Genomic DNA, 17,334 nt, shown 5'->3' on the forward strand with positions numbered 1-17,334 from the left:
AGAGTGTTCAGTAGTTGGTGTTGGGAATACAGTCCACTTTCAGAAGAATAAAATTGGAACTTTGAATTTTACCAAATACAGAATTCAACTCAAAATGGTTTAAAAACATAAGTGTACAAGCTGAAACTTTTAAAGTACTATAAGACAAGGGAACACTGATGGCAGCAGGGTTTTTTTTTTTTTTTTAAATAAATTCAAAAGAAGGCAATAAGAACAAAAGTAGACAAATGAGATGTACCAAACTGAAAAAAAGCTCTGCACAAACAAGGGCGAAGTCAGAGTAAAAAATGTCCCAGATAGGCATGACACGCATGTGTGCACACACACAAATGTGCACACACACAAACACAAGCAAATGCCCCACTAATAAATGAAAAAGTACTCAAATCATTAATCATCCAGGAAATGCAAATTCATACTACACGATGACGACTTATTAGAATGGTTATTATAATAAGACCTTTCTTGTTGGTAAGAACATGGAGAAAAGGGAACTTCTGTATACAGATAGTAGGAATGCAGATTAGTACAGCTATTATGGAAAATAGTATGGCTTATCAAAAAAATCAAAAATAGAACTGCCAAGATTTAGCAGTCCACTGTTGAGTACATGTTCTAAGGAAATGAAATCACTATGTCAAAAGAGATATGTGTACTGTCATGTTTGTTGTATTATTCACAGTAACCAAGATTTAGAGTTAAATGGAGTATCCATCAGTGGATGAATAGATTAAAAATGTGGTATATGCAAAATGGACTACTGTTCAGCCATACTAAAGGATAAAATCCAGTTTTGGGGGAATAGGGGAACAATATGGATGGAACTCAAGTCATTATTTAAGCAATAAGCCAGGCACAGAAAGACAAATATTGCATGATGTCAGTTTTATGGGAAAAGTAAAAAACTTTATCTTATAGAAGTAGGGAGTAGAATGGTTGTTACCAAGGGCTGCATAGATGTTAAAGGATGCAAATTATCGATATTAGTTCAACTTACTAACAGGTATTGCCTTCTTGGAAATTGATCAGAAAATAAATTTTGAGTGTTCTTACCACAAAAATTCTATGTATGTGAGGTATTGCATATGTTAATTAGCTGCCTCTAGCCATTCTACCATGTATTCAGATTTCAAAACATGTTGTGTATGTGATAAATATATCCAATTCTCATTTGTCAGCAAAATAAATGAATACAAAATTTTAAAAATGTCTGTTGTCTTTATGTCAAAAAAATCATTATGTATGAGTGCAAATGAGGATAAATGATAATGATCAGAGTTTGGGTGTTTGACATGTGTGGAATAAAATGGTGGTAAAGAAAGGTGTTTCAACTTAAGGCAAATACTTTGAGGGACAATAGTATTGGAATAGAACAGACACAGACCTTGACATTGAAATCACTTTGCTAATGACTTAGTGTACATCAAAATAGAGCCTTTAGTCTGTTGTATAATAGCAGAATAGAGAGGAAAGTCATAAAGGATTCAGGTAGATTTATGTTAGTTTCAAGTTAGAAGTTTTTTGTTTTCTTTGGGGGCATTTTTTTTTTTTTTTTTTTTTAAACAAGACTATTAGAAGAGTAATGGTGGACTTTAGGGGTTTTAGGAGTATTTTCAATCTCATATAATAGTGTTGCAGGATAAGTGCCTTTGGGAAGGAGCCAGGCTTCAGTGAAATTTAATAGGTTGAAGAGCCATTACATAAAGCTTTTGAAGATGAAGGACAGAGTATAAGTGGGTTTCTAGAGATTTTGGTGGAATGTTAGGAGAATGAATCAAGATTAAACAATGGAGAATATAGATGAAACTTGGCAAGGATGATGACATTGTGAGGCATGATAAGATGTTTGTTACAAGTTTCTGAATAATCTCTAGTATTAAGTCCAGATTGTGTTAAGTAAACTCTCATGCTTTTTAATTTGACCATGATTAAGTGGAGCTAACAGCAAATTAGACTTACCATGATGTCTCAGCAGAGCTAATAAGGTCCTAGCCATAAGTACCATGATAAAATAGCTCTAAGCTTCACATCTGCCACCATTTCTCAAGTTCCTAAACCTGTAAAAACCATAACCAGGCAGCTCTTTAGTAAGGTGAGTAGGCCCAGTTTTGTTCCACCATGATATTGTATGTCTTAATTTACAAAATAACTAATGAGGGATTCTTGCTTTCACCTAAAAATTAATGAGGGTAATTTATAAATGACAGCATTCTGCATATTAAAGCTGATTTTTAAATTTTTCTGGTACTCGGGTATACATTTGCTTTTGGTGTAACTTGATTATGTTTTAAGTACACACTTAGAGAACACTTTGAGTACATTTTAAATAGTAATTTATGTGTACAAAAAGACCATGCCTATTAAGGAATTCTTAGTATTTCCTTGGTGGCAGAAAAGCATAGCAAATATTTTTTAACAGCTGGATACTATTTTTTGTAGTTCAACCTAAAAGAAGAAGTACCAGTAACTGAGGTCTTTTTATCATATGTTTATTCTACCTGAGTTATGTTTAAACTTTTATAAGTACCTTGTGGTTGAGTCTTTTTATATGTTTTTAGGCTTCTTAATTTCTTAGTCATTTCAAAGCAGTTTCTTAGTAACTGCAGATTTCTCATATTTGGTAATTACTCCCTATACCCCATCTCTAACATTAAGGCTATATTTTCAGGTGTATTACTATAAATGGAGCAAGGGTAAATGTATCAAGTGATTTATGGCCCATTAAAGCAAGATTGTTTAAATAAATCCTCAGTTTACTCTAAATGTTGGAATGCCCCAGACCAGTCCTAAGGCCATCTTTATCCTTTCTCTCCAGGTAAGAGATTTATTATCTGTACTCTTACAACTTATATTTATATGGAAATAACATATTTCCATCTCCAACTCTGACTTACCCTTTGAACAGTAGATTTATTTATCCAACAGTTGGATGACTACTTCTTAATGTTAACAACTAAAAAACAAGTTTAGCAATCTTTTACTTAAATAGAGCCCTTAATTTTCATCCTCTCAAATCTTTTTCTCTTACAGTTGTATGCCTTCTCAATCAGTAGCAGTCTGCCCCCATCCCTACTCCCTTGAAGTACCTTAGATTTCTCTCTGTCTCACATAACTCAAACCATTTACAAATCCTTTTGGCTCTACTTTTACAGTATCTGTACTTCAACCACTTGTTATCTTTTGTACCTCTCTTATCCTGATTAGAGCTCTTCATCTTTTGCACACACAAAAAAGTATTGCCCCTTACATTGCATTCTTAATACCCATAATGATCTTTTTAAAATCATAACCCATTAAGTCCCAAGTTTTCATTTCTGTGAACGTAATAAATATTTAATATTATTTCAAGGTTAACACAGATGGTGTGTATATTGCTTAATTTAAGTTTTTATAGGTTTTACACCTCTGGAATAATGGGACAAAATGGGTTAAACCATGTTACATATGCTCGAAACCCTTCAAAGTCTTCTGACCTCTCAAATACCTAGAAATCTATGTAGTCCTGTTATTGACTCCTTTTTACTTCTGTGATCTCTGTACTTCTGTTTTTCATCTGTTGTCTACACTGGCTTTATGCTCTTGGCCCACACGTCTTTGTCTCAAGAGTTGTTCCTATTTTCTATGACCCTTCTCTGTGATATTCATATGGTTTCCTTCTTTACTTGTTCCAGAGGTCTCTGTTTCAGTGACGCTATATCATAGAGGCCATCCCTGACCAACTTCATCAAAGAATGGTCGTGTTGTGGCTTCTGTAGTCCTCATTACTTTTCTCTATTTTTCTTCACACAATTTAATGTCATCTGAAAACTTTCATGTTTTTTTTTTTGTTGTTGTTGTTGTCTTTCTTCTTTACCACTAGAATGGAAGACAATTGAGACAATAAATAGGTACATAATATTTATTACATGAAAGAATTAAGATACTAAATTTATGACAAAGGTTTCTGCCTTTTCAATTTCCTTGCAGAAATGTAGGAAGAATTTTTTAAAATTTGTTTATATGTTAATAAACTGACTTATATTTTCATAGCTGTTGAATGTGGGGAAATGCCATCCAACATCTTGAACATTTGCCATATGGCAAGTTACTGTGGTCCATGCTACTTATGCGTTTTCTCATTAGATTGGAGAGCTGAACCTTTTAACCAGTTGACTATGGAGACAGTGTGAACACTTTTAGTTTCTCCATGACTTCTAGGTATATTTTCATATATATAAGCACTTACAGACCAAATAATAACTCAAAATATTTCCTGAACTAAAAGAAATCTCTTAATCATATAGGTGGTTCCTCTGTTGTCATGATTTTTCTCCTATGGATTCTGTTATCATGCTCTTATTCTACAGATTGAGACTTTGTAGGTTCTTTTGTATACTACTACTTCTTAATATAACCCAGAAACTGGGAGGTATTCTGACATCTCTTTCTGTTCAAGGTCATATAACTGGAAAAGGTAGGGTTGATACCATTATCTATCTAAACAGTATCAGAGGAGAACCTGAAGAATCTTTAGTGAGGTTCTATAATTTCCTGAGGACACAATAATAAATTACTGGGTTATGTGGCTTAGAGCGCTTACCATTTAATAAATAGGCAGTTGCAAGATATAAAAATGCAGGATAGTGATAGCGTAAGTATAGGTTGCTATGGGAGCATACAAGAGGAATACCTAATTATCTTAGAAGTGATTATCTAAGCTGAAACCTCCAGCTTGATTGGGAATAACTAAGATCCATAGTGTTGTAGGCAGGGGAAATAACTTCTACATAGGTTGTTAATTAAATCTCGATGAATGTTCTTTTTGTTGGTATATCAGCTTTAAACACTGTTGCACATACCAGAAACCTGGGCATTATCTTTAGATTCCTGCTCCTGTATCCTACAAACTATTTTCTTTTAAATATTTCTTATGTAATTTTCTTCCTCTTCATTTATGCTAGTACTTCCTTCTTGACCTGCAACTTTAATATTCACTGCCTAACTGGATTGCTGGTGTCAGTTTTGTCCATTTTGATCTTAACTGACTATGGAATTATTGTAAAAGCAAATTTGATTAGACATTTATATTCTTAAAATCTTTTAATGATTAACTGTTGGTTCTTATCTGGTGATTTACGAATCCTGGGAATTTCTGGCAATATGAAACATGAATTTTTATGGGGGGAATGTCATGAAATTTTACTCTGATGTTGGGTAAAATTAGAATTTTGTATCATGAATATGAGGTTTCCCTCGAACTCTCTAGGTTTGTCCTGTAATACCATTTTTTTTTAGTTCCTTCTTAACACATTTTTCTCTATTCTTCTCACCTTTTGTATCTGACCTCCCAGTCATCTTTTGAATTCATCTCTACTGAATTGCCTCTTTATATCATCATACCTCTCTGTAGGCATTTTAATGATCTCTAGAACTTTTCCATCTTGTAAAGCAACTGAAACTATATCCATTGAATAAGTACTTCCTTTTCCCTCTCCCCCTAATCTGTTGGCAAATGTCATTCTACTTTCTACATATAAATTTGTTTGAGGTACTTCATGGAGTATTTTGTCATCTTGTGACTAGTGTGTATGGCATAGCATAATGTCTTCAAACCTCATCAAGTTATAGCATATTACAGAATTTCCTTTTTAAAAGCGGAATAAAATTGCACTGTATGTGTATTCTACATTTTCTTTATCCAGTCATTTATTGATAAGACATTCCACTTAGCTATTATAAATAATGCTACAATAAATACGAGTGTATAGCTATCTTTCCGGGATCCTATTTCAAATTCATATATATATATATGTATATATATGTATGTATATAAAATCAGATGTAGGATTATTGGATCATACAGTAATTCTGTTTCTTTTTAAGACTTTTTTTTTTTTTTTTCAAACAGTGGTTTTAGGTTCACAGCAAAATTTCTCACATATCCACTGTCCACTATTCCTGCATAGACTTTCCCATTATCCAGTTCTCCACCAGAGTGTTAAAATGGGTGAACTTAAATTGACTTAGTATTCACCCAAAGTCTGTAGTTTACATTAGGATTTGTTCTTGATGTGCATTCTGTGGGTTAGCACAAAGTGTAATGGCATGTACCCATCATCATAGTATTATACATAGTGTATTTATTGCCCTAAAAATACGTGTTTAGTTTATGAATCCCTCTTCACAACTCCTGGTAGCCACTGATTTTTTTTCCCCCTGTCTCCTTAGTGTTTATCTTTTGAATGTTACATACCTGGAATCATAAATTATGTAGCCCTTTCAATTTTCTTTTGCTTTCACTCATTTAAGTTTCTTCTAGGACTCTTCAATGACTTTTTAGTACTAAATAATATTCTATTTTTTGGTTGTATTACAGTTCAGACATTCACTTACTGAAGGACATCTTGCTTGTTTCCAAGTTTTGGCAATTAAAATAAAGCTCCTGATTTCATTCTGTATATGGATATCCAATTTTCCCAGCACCATGTGTTTAAAGGCTTCATAATGTTATGTCCACCAAAGTGTTCTTGGTACCTTTGTTAAGGATCAGCTGACTGTATCTGGGTTTGTGTCTGTGTCTTCTAGTCTGTGACACTGATCAACATGTGTGTTTATGTTAATACCACACAGTTTTTGTTACTATAGCTCTGCAGTATAATTTGAGGATAGGAATTGTGATGCCTTCTGTATTGCTTACTGCTCAAAATTGTTTTGGCTATTCTGGTTCTTTCATATGAATTTTATGACTTTTTTTTTTCTTCTGTTAAGAATGTTATTGGTGTTTTGGTGGGACTACATTGAGTCTGTATATTGCCTTTGGTGATATGGCCATTTTGACAATATTAAGACTCTCTATCCAGGAATATGTGAGATATTTCCATCTTATAGTGTTCTGTTCTTTCTTCAGTATTCTCTAATTTTTATTGTAGAGGTCTATCACCTTTTTTGTAAGATTTATTCATATATATATATATATATATAAAATACACACATTCATGCGTTAATTTATTGAAGCTGCTGTGAAAGTAGTTTTCTCAGATTTTTTTCAGCAGATTCATTATTGCTGTATATAAAAGGCTTTTTATTTTGTATATAAAAGATTTTGTATATTTTGTATATAAAAGATTTTTGCATGATGATTTTATATCCTACTGCTTTGCTGTATTCATTTCCAAAACTTAGAAATCTTCAGGTATAGGATCATATCTGTAAACAGTGATAATTTGAATTCTTTCCTCCCTATTTATATACCTTATATTTCTTTCTTGTGTAATTGCTGTGGCTAAGATTTCAAGACCTCCTTGTTCCTGATTTTAGAGGAAATGCTTTCAGTTTTCCCCCATTTAATATGATGCTGACTTTGGGTTTGTCATTTATGGCCTTCATAATGTTAAGTTTCTTCTGCCCTTAATTTCGTCAGTGCTTCTAAGATGAATTGGTGCTGAATTTTGTTAAAGGCTTTTTCTATACTAATTAGGTGAAAAAACTAAAAAAAAAAAAAAAAAAAAAAAAACTAGAAAAACTGTGACTAGTTAGGTGATTTTTCATATGAATTTTGTCCTTCCTTCCATTTATGTGATAAAGTATGTTTATTGCTTTGCCTTTGCTGAACCATCCTTATGTCCCTGGAATGAAATAACTTGATCATGAAGTATAAGCTTCTTAACACATTTTTGAAGAAGAATTACTGCTATTTTATTGTGGACTTTTGCATCTGTGTTCATCAGGGATATTGTTCTATAGTTCTCTTTCCTTAATGTTTCTTTTTCTGGTTTTGGTAGAAGGTTGATACTATCTTCATATAATGATTTAAAAGTGTTTACCCCTTTCCATGTCCTCTAATTTGAGAATCACTGACATTGTTTTTTCTTTAAAGGATTGGTAGAATTCAATTGGGGTTTTCTTTGTTTGACGACTATCTATGCTGCTTTAATCTCATTGTTTTTTACTGTCATGTCCAGGTATTGTTTATCTTTTTGGTTCAATTTTGATAGGTCATATGTATATAGGAATCAGTCCACTCCTAGATTTTCTAGCTTTCAAAGTAGTCCTAATGATCTTCTGGAATTCAAAGATGTTTATGGTAATATCTCCTTTGCATTTCTGATTCTCCTTTGCATTTATTTGGGTCTACTCGTTGTTTTAGAGATTTGCCTGAGGGTTTATCAGTCTTTTGAAAGAATCATTTCATTAATCTGTTGTATGATTTAATTTTCTATCTCATTTTGACTCTGATCTTAATTATTTCCTTTATTCTACTGGTTTTGGAAATGCTTTCTTATTTTTTTTTTTTCAAAAATCTTTGAAATGTATAATTGTGTTATTTGGGATTTATGTATTCATATTTTAATGTGTATACTCATAGCTGAAAGTTTACCTCTTAAAACTACCTTGTGTTCCAGAGATTCTAATATGTTCTATCTCCATTATCCTTGAGTCTAAAAATTTTTAAACTTTTTCCCTTTATTTCCTATATATTATCCATTCATTGTTCAAGTGTTTTGTTTGATCTCATTTATTTTCTATGTAATTTCTGTTTTTTCTTTCTTTTGATTTCCATTTTCATTCTAGTATGATTTGATAAGATGGCTGAAATGATATCAGGATTTTTATTGTTTTCTTTTGATTTTTGTATTTACTATGATTTGCTTTGTGTCCTAAAATATGATGTGTTTTGGAGATGATTCCATGTGCAGTTGAGAAGAAAGTGAATTTTGGAGTATTCTTTGGAGTATTTATTTAGGTCCATTCGATTTATAATATTTTTTAGGTCTGAGAGTCATTCTGATTTTTTTTTGGTCTATATGACCTATCTTGGTAAGAGAGGAAGCAACATATAGTTGGGTCTTGTTTTTTAATCCATTCTGGTAGTCTCTTAATTACATTTGAGACAGTTTACATTCAGTTTATAATAGAGAGATATTTGTTATTATCTGCCATTTTGATTTATTTCTGAAGTTAAATTTGTTCTTGATTCTCATTCGGTAGCTACCTTTCTTGTGAAATGATCCATTTGTAGGCTCTGAAGTTTGTTTTTAATTTCTTCTGCATGTAGTGCTTCTTTTGGTATTTTCTGTAGTGCTGACTTAAATAGTGATAAATTCTTTTAGTTTATGCTTATATTGGAAGACTTATTTTTCCTTCTATTCTGGTTTGTTGAGAGTTTCTAATCATGAATGTATATTGATTTTTTCCCCCCACCCCCACCAAGTACTGGAATATATAATCCAGGACCTCACACATGGTGAGCAAGCAGTCTATTGCTGAAGTATATCCCAAGTCCTTTTAAATTTTATTTTGAGACAGTGTCTTGCCAGTTTTTTCCCAGTCTATTCTTGAACTCCTGGACCTCCTGCCACAGCGTCCAAATGACTGGGATTACAGGCATGTGTCATTGCACCAGGCTTGGGTATTGAATTTTAATGAAGCTTTTTCTTCATGTATTGAGATGGTTTTTGTCCTTCATTCTGCAGATGTGTTGTGTCACATTTGCTGATTTGCATATGTTGAGCTTTCCTTGCATCTCTGGGTTTAAATCTCATTTTATCAAGTTTTCTAAGGAATCTCCACACTGCTTTCCAGAGTGGCTGCACTAATTTGCAGCCCCACCAGCAATGTATGAGTGTACCTTTCTCCCCACATCCTCGCCAACACCTATTGTTGCTTGTATTCTTGATAATCACCATTCTAATTGGGGTGAGATGGAATCTTAGTGTAGTTTTGATTTGCATTTCTCTTATTACTAAAGATGGTGAACATTTTTGCATGTTTGTTGATGGCTTGTAGATCTTCTGTGAAGTGTCTGTTCATATCCTTAGCCCATTTGTTGATTGGGTTATTTGTATTCTTGGTGTAGAGTTTTTTGAGTTCTTTATAGATTCTGGAAATTAGTGCTCTATCTGAAGTATGAGTAGCAAAGATATTCTCCCACTCTGTAGGCTCTCTCTTCGCATTGCTGATAGTTTTCTTTGCTGAGAGAAAGCTTTTTAGTTCGAATCTATCCCAGTTATTGATTCTTGCTTTTATTTCTTGTACTATGGGAGTCCTGTTAAAGAAGTCTGATCCTAAGCCAGCAAGTTGAAGATTTGGACCTACTTTTTCTTCTATAAGATAGCAGGGTCTCTGGTCTGATTTCAAGGTCCTTGATCCATTGTGAGTTGATTTTTGCACAGGGTGAGAGATAGGGGTTTAGTTTCATTCTGTTGCATATGGATTTCCAGTTTTCCCAGCACCATTTGTTGAAGAGGCTATCTTTCTCCATTGCATATTTTTGGCACCTTTGTCTAGTGTGAAAAAATTGTATTCTTTTGGGTTTGTGTCTGTGTCCTCTATTCTGTACCATTGATCTACCTGTCTATTTTGGTGCCAATACCATGCCGTTTTTGTTACTATTGCTTTGTAGTATAGTTGAAGTTCTGCGATACCCCTTGCTTCATTCTTCCTGCTAAGGATTGCTTTAGCTATTCTGGGTTTCTTATTCTTCCAGATGAATTTCATGATTGCTTGCTCTATTTCTGTAAGGTACATCATTGGGATTTTAATTGGAATTGCATTGAATCTGTATAGCACTTTAGGTAGTATGGCCATTTTGACAATATTAATTCTTCCTATCCAAGAACATGGGAGATCTTTCCATCTTCTAAGGTCTTCCTTAATTTCTTTCTTCAGTGTTTTGTATTTTTCATTGTAGAGATCTTTTACTTCTTTGGTTAGATTGATTCCTAAGTATTTTATTTTATTTTTTTTGAGACTATTGCAAATGGAGTTGTTTTCCACATTTCCCTTTCAGCTGTTTCATCACTTGCGTATAAAAATGCTTTAGATTTATGCGTGTTGATTTTATAGCCTGCTATTTTGCTGAATTCATTGATGAGGTCTAGAAGTTTTCTGGAGGAGGTTTTTGGATCCTCTAAATAGAGAATCATGTCATCCGCAAATAGTGACAGCTTAAGTTCCTCTTTTCCTATTCGCATCCCTTTAATTTCTTTGGTCTGCCTAATTGCTCTGGCTAGAGTTTCAAGGACAATGTTGAATAGAAGTGGTGAAAGAGGACATCCCTGTCTTGTTCCTGTTTTTCAAGGAAATGGTTTCAATTTTTCTCCATTAAGAATGATGTTGGCCATGGGCTTAGCATAAATAGCCTGTACAACGTTCAGGTATGTTCCTACTATCCCTAATTTTGTAGTGTTTTGAGCATGAAGGGGTGTTGTATTTTGTCGAACGCTTTTTCTGCGTCAATTGAGATAACCATATGATTCTTATCCTTAAGTGTATTGACATGATGGATTATGTTTATTGATTTACGGATGTTAAACCATCCTTGCATTCCACAGATTAACCCCACTTGATCGTGGTGCACAATTTTCTTAATATGTTTTTGGATACAGTTTACCAATATTTTGTTAAGGATCTTTGCATCTATATTCATCAAGGATATTGGTCTAAAATTTTCTTTCCTTGATGTGTATTTACCTGGTTTGGGTGAGAGTGATATTAGCTTCATAAAATGAGTTTGGTGGGGTACCCTCCTTTTCTATTTCCTGGAATACTTTGAGAAGTATTGGAATGAGTTCTTCTTTGAAGGTCTTGTAGAACTCGCCTAAGAATCTGTCTGGTCCTGGGCTTTTCTTGAATGGTAGATTTTTAATGGCGTCTTCTATTACTGAGTCCATGTGCGTGGTAGGTTTTTTCCCATCCTTTCACCTTTAGTCTGTGGATGTCTTTTTCTATGAGATGAGTCTCTTCCAGGTAGCATATTGTTGGGTCTTTCTTTATAATCCATTCTGCCAGTGTATGTCTTTTGATTGATGAGTTTAGGCCATTAACTTTCAGGGTTATTATTGAGATATGAATTGTATTCCCAGTCATTCGGCTTATTTTTGGTTTTTAAGTTGCCTTGGTTTCTCCTTTGAGTGGTTTTTCTCTAAGGTAGTTCCTCCTTTTGCTGACCTACATTGTTGTTTTTCATTTCCTCCTCATGGAATATTTTGTTGAGAACATTCTGTAGCGCAGGCTTTCTTTTTGTAAATTCTTTTAACCGTTGTTTATCATGGAAGGATTTTATTTCATCTTCAAATCTGAAGGTTAGTTTTGCTGGGTATAGGATTCTTGGTTGGCAACCATGTTCTTTCAGAGCTTGAAATATGTTGTTCCATGCCCTTCTAGCTTTTAGAGTCTGGGTTGAGAAGTCGACTGCTATCCGTATTGGTCTCCCCCTATATGTAATCTGATGCTTTTCTCTCATGGCCTTCAAAATCCTATCTTTATTTTGAATGTTAGGCATTTTCATTATAATGTCCCTTGGTGTGGATCTGTTGTGATTTTGTGCATTTGGTGTTCTGTAAGCCTCTTGTATTTGATTTTCCATTTCATTCTTCAGGTTTGGGAAATTTTCTGATATTATTTCATCGAATAGGTTGTTCATTCCTTTGGTTTGTATCTCTGTGCCTTCCTCAATCCCAATAATTCTTAAATTTGGTCTTTTCATGATGTCCCATAGTTCTTAGAGATTCTGTTCATGATTTCTTACCATCTTCTCTGTTTGGGCAACTTTATTTTCAAGATTAAATATTTTGTCTTCATTGCCTGAGGTTCTGTCTTCCAAGTGGTCTAGTGTTTTGGTGATGCTTTCCATTGAGTTTTTTATTTGGTTTATTGTTTCCTTCATTTTAAGGATTCCGTTTGTTTGTTTGTTTGTTTTTAGAATCTCTATCTCTTTGTTGAAATGATCTTTTGCTTCCTGCAGGTGCTCTTTCAGCTTATTGGCATTATCATTCATTGCCTGCATTTGCTCTCTCATCTCATCCTTTGCTTCGTGAATCATGTTAATCATGTATAATCTGAAGTCCTTTTCTGACATTTCTTCTAACATACTGTCATTGGATTCTATTACTATAGAATCTAGATTTGTTTGATCATTTTCTTCCCTTGTTTTTTCATGTTGTTTATGTATCTTCCCCTCTAGCAATGCAGATCTGGGGTATTGTAGATTTCCCCCTATAGGCTTATAGTGGCCCTATAGGTTTCCAAAACCCTTTCTTTAAGGGGGATCAATATTAGCAGTGCCCAATTCAGACACTATGCAATCCCAGACCAAATAGCCCCTATGAGGACAATAACAAAATTGTCATAATAAACAGAATGAGTTCAAATATTATCTTCAGTAAAACAAACAGATTTGCAATAAGGTCTGCTATTTCAAATGGAGGACAAAGAGGATGCAGAGGGATGTAGAATGTGGCTATTAATGGGATAAGAAAAGAATATACTGAAGTTCTAGATAATAGAAAGCGTGAGAGTGTAATCAAAAGAAATTGGATGTTAGCATGCAAAAAGGGAGAAAGAGACTCTGAGAGAACAGGTAAACAAAAGGAAAAGAGTTCAAGAAAAGTAAAGAAATAAAAACTTAAATTTTTTCAATAAGGAGAAAAAAGAAAATCTATAGTATAACAGTCATATAGTAATGAAACCTCCCAGTGTTCAGTAACCTGATGCATGAGAGGTACCTGACAATGAGCTTCAAGCCTCCAGCAGGCGTCTCAAGATGGGTTTTGCTCCACCTGAAGATCTGAGCTAGGGCTTCCAGGATTATCCAAGATGGCCGCTCTGGCTTCGAAATGTGTTGGCAAATGGGGAGCTGCAGCTCAGGGTGTAGCCGTGGTCAGCAGGAGGTCCTGGAGGCAGGACGAGGTTGGTCAGGTAGGCGTCCTGGAGGTCGGGTGTGTTTGGTGTGGTTGTGGGATCCTGGAGGCCAGTTGCAATCAGTCAGTCTGGGGTCCCAGTGATACGGCGCTGTCAGTTTGTTTGGGGGTCCTGGCGGCAGGGAGCAGTCATTTGATGTGGGGGCGCCAGAGGCAGGGATTCATCCGTCGGGCTGAGGGATCCTGGAGATGGGGCTCAGTCAGTTGGGTCAGAGGTCCTTCGGGGCCTGGCTGTTGTCTCAAAATGGCGGCAGCCACATATAATCAAACCTGCAGGTACTGTAACAGTGAACTTCCAGGCAACAGCAGGCAGCTGGTGCTCCATTGGCGGTCGGCGATCAGTTTGCTGACTCTTGTCCGATGATCGGGAGGTGAACCTCGTGCGTTGGGTGATGGATAGGTGAGGTGTAAGGCAGGCAATGGAGAGGCAAGAGGCAGGCAAATGGCTGATGATAGGCCGGCATTTATTATATTTTACCCTGAATTATATTTGCTAAGGTCTGTGTCTCATCTTCTCTAATTAGACTGTAAACATCTAGAATAGAGAGTTCACATCTGATTCTCCTCTCTGCTCAGGGCCTAACACAGTGTCTGACAGGAGACAGGCACTCAGCCAACATGTGTTCAGTTACATCTTTTTTTTTTTCCTCAAGCTAGCTGAAAATTTCTTGATTTTATTTTGTCATTTGAAAAACCTGCTTGTGGTTTCCTTAATTTTTTATTGTGTTGTCTGCCTTCATTTTATTATTTCTGTTCTGATCCTTATTTCTTCATTTCACTGATTTGACTTCATTTATTTTTGCTTTCCTTAATTTTTTTTCCTTTAATCGATTGTCATTAGGTTTGAAATCTTTTATTTTGATGTAGGCCCTTATTATTAGAAATTCCCCTCTTAGAACTGATTTTGCTGTATTCCATAGATTTGGGTATGTTGTGTTTTCATTTTTGTTTAAGAGTTCTTTTTATTTTCCCTTTTAATTTCTTCATTGACCCATTGGTCATTCTGCAGTATGTTGTTCAATTTACATGTATTTTTACCATTTCCACAGTTATTGTCATTGATACCTGGTTTTATTTCAGTGTGGCCAGAGGAAATATGTACTGTATTTTGATTTTTTTTTCCTTTGTTGAGATTTGTTTTGTGACCTAATGTATAGACTTGTCTTAGTATGTTTTATACTGATGAGAAGTAATGCTTATTCTGCAACTGTTGTATCATATGTTGTGTAAATTATCTTTTTTAGGATAATTTAAGTCTGATGTTTCCCTGTTGATTTTATGTGCACATGATCTGTATGTGGATGAAAGTGTCATGTGGACGTCCCTAACCATTATGGTAGTATGGTCTGTCCTCCCCTTTAGATGGAATATTTGCTTTATATATTGAATGTTCTGATAATTGCTACATAAATGTTTATAATTGTTATTTTCTCTTGATGAATTTATACTGATAACCTTATATAATTATATAATGACCTTTATCTTTCTAAAAGTTTTAATCAACATGTAAAAATTATACATAGTGATGGGGTAGTATGTGATTTTTCAGTACATGTATACATTGTGTAATGTTCAAATCAAGGTAAATATATATATCTCCTCAAACATTTAATATTTGTATGTGGTGAAAACTTTCAAAATTCTTTCAAAAGTATACCCTGTTTTATCGTTATCTACTGTTCCCCTAGAATGTAGTACCCCACTGAAATGTATTTATTTTATCTAACCTTTTGATCAGCCTTCCTCCATTCCTCCCTCTCTACTTTCACCAGACTCTGAGAACTACTATTCTATTCTCAATTTCTAGATCAGCTTTATATTTCGTATATGAGTGAGGTCATGTGATATTTGTTTTTTTGTGCCTGGCTTATTTCACTTCACACAATGATTCCATATATGTTGTCGGAAATGACAGGATTTCTTTCTTTCTGTAGCTGAATAATACTCTATTTTGTATATTTACCACATTTTTTTAATCAGTTCATTCATAGATTAAAACTTAGTTTAACTCCATATTCTTAGCTCTTCTGAATAGCCCTGGAATAAACATGGGATGTTTCTTCAACATTCTGACTTTAATCCTTTTGCATATATATCTGGGAATGAGATTAATGGATTACATGGCAGTTCTATTTCATATTTTTGGGAACCGCCTTAATACTTTCCATAATTCCTGTACTAATTTCCACCACCAGTATGTAAAGGATCCCTTTTTTCCACATCCTTTCTGGCATTTGTCATCTTTTTTCTTTTTGTTAGTCATGGTTCTAACTGTAGTGAGGTGATATCCCATTGTGGTTTTGATTTGTATTTCCTGATTATTAGTGATATTGAGCATTTTAAAAAATGTATTGACTATCTTGTCTATTATTGGTGTCTATTTTGGTCTGTTGACCATTAAAAAGATATTTGGGGTGTTGTTTTATTCATTTGAATTCCTTATAATGTCTGAATATTAGCCTCTTCACATATACTGACAACAGATATTTCCCTCCATTATGCAGGTCATTTGTTCACGTTGCTCTTGTTTTCTTTGTTATGCAGAAGATATTTAGTTTAATGTAATCCTATCTGTCTGTTTGCTTTTGTTTTCTGTGCTTTTGAGTTCTTACCCCCAAATTCTCCCCCATTCCACAATTTGAAGGTTTTTACCTGTTTTTCTTTGAGTAGTTTTTTAGTTTTATGGTTTGGTTGTCTTTAATTCATTGAGTTGATTTTATATACAATAATAGAATTGAGGTCTAGTTTCATTCTTCTTTATGTGAATATCCTGATTTCTTAATACCATTTATTATAAACAGTGTCCTCTCTCAAATACATGTTCTTAGCATCTTTGTTGAAGTTTATTGGCTGTAGATGTGTGTGTTTACTTCTAGACTTCTTTTTCAGTTCTGTTGTTCTATGTATTCGTTTTTATGCCTGTACCGTGCTGTTTTGATTTCTATAGCTCGAAGTCTTTGGTAAGGATTTTCAGTACAATGTTGACCACAAGTAGTGAGAAGGCATTCTTGTTTTCTTGGTTGTAAAAGAAAAGCTTTGAACTTTTCACTGTAAAGTATGAAGATAAGCAGTGGGTTTTTCATATATGGTCCTTATTGTGTTGAAGTACATTCCTTGGATAATGAATTGGTTGAGAATTTATATCATAAAAAGAAGTCGATTTTTTTTTTAAATAAATTTTTTCTGTATCTGTTGACATGATGGAATGGTTTTTTTCCTTTATTCTGTTGATGATGTGTATCACATTATTTATGTGCACATATTGGATCATTCTTGATCCTAGGGTGAACCTCAGTTATATTGAATAATCGTTTTAATGTGTTGTTGGATTTGGTTTGCTACTTTTTTTTTATTCAGAAGTTGTATGTGAAAGGTATTGGCCTGTAGCCTCTTTTTTCTTGTGTCCTTGTTTGGTTTTGGTATCAAGGTGATTGTGGCCTTATAGAATGAGCTGTTCTGTTTATCTGGTCTTCATGTCTGTTTTGATGGCAGTACCATGTTGTTTTTGTTACTAGTTATGTAGTATAATTTTGATGCCTCCAGCATCACTTTTTTGGGTCTTCTATGCTTTCAAATGAATTTTAGGATCCAGCCCCCACCGCCCCTTCTGTGAAGAATGTCATTAGTATTTTCATGGGAATTGCATTGAATCTGT

The 17,334-nt window shown here is 34.3% G+C and overlaps 2 protein-coding genes across 9 annotated transcripts in view; one reads left to right on the forward strand and one right to left on the reverse strand.

Moving 5' to 3' along the window:
* The window catches only part of LOC306650159 (ubiquitin-protein ligase E3A), a 95,338-nt gene that overhangs the window by 39,521 nt on the left and 38,483 nt on the right, over nucleotides 1–17,334 (forward strand). For 3 of the 8 annotated variants that reach the window (XM_079121983.1, XM_079121985.1, XM_079121984.1), the window contains one exon: nucleotides 2,669–2,815. The exons of the other annotated variants lie outside the window; for them this stretch is intronic. In XM_079121983.1, coding sequence (XP_078978109.1) covers nucleotides 2,763–2,815 — 53 coding nt within the window. In that variant the 5' untranslated portion in view covers nucleotides 2,669–2,762. The remainder of the gene's footprint in view (nucleotides 1–2,668; nucleotides 2,816–17,334) is intronic. 8 annotated transcript variants of the gene reach the window in all.
* The window catches only part of LOC306650377 (uncharacterized protein), a 215,498-nt gene that overhangs the window by 38,940 nt on the left and 159,224 nt on the right, over nucleotides 1–17,334 (reverse strand). The window lies entirely within an intron of this gene.

This window comes from Sciurus vulgaris (assembly GCF_902686455.1).
Source record: "Sciurus vulgaris genome assembly, chromosome: 2".
Taxonomy (NCBI): domain Eukaryota; kingdom Metazoa; phylum Chordata; class Mammalia; order Rodentia; family Sciuridae; genus Sciurus; species Sciurus vulgaris.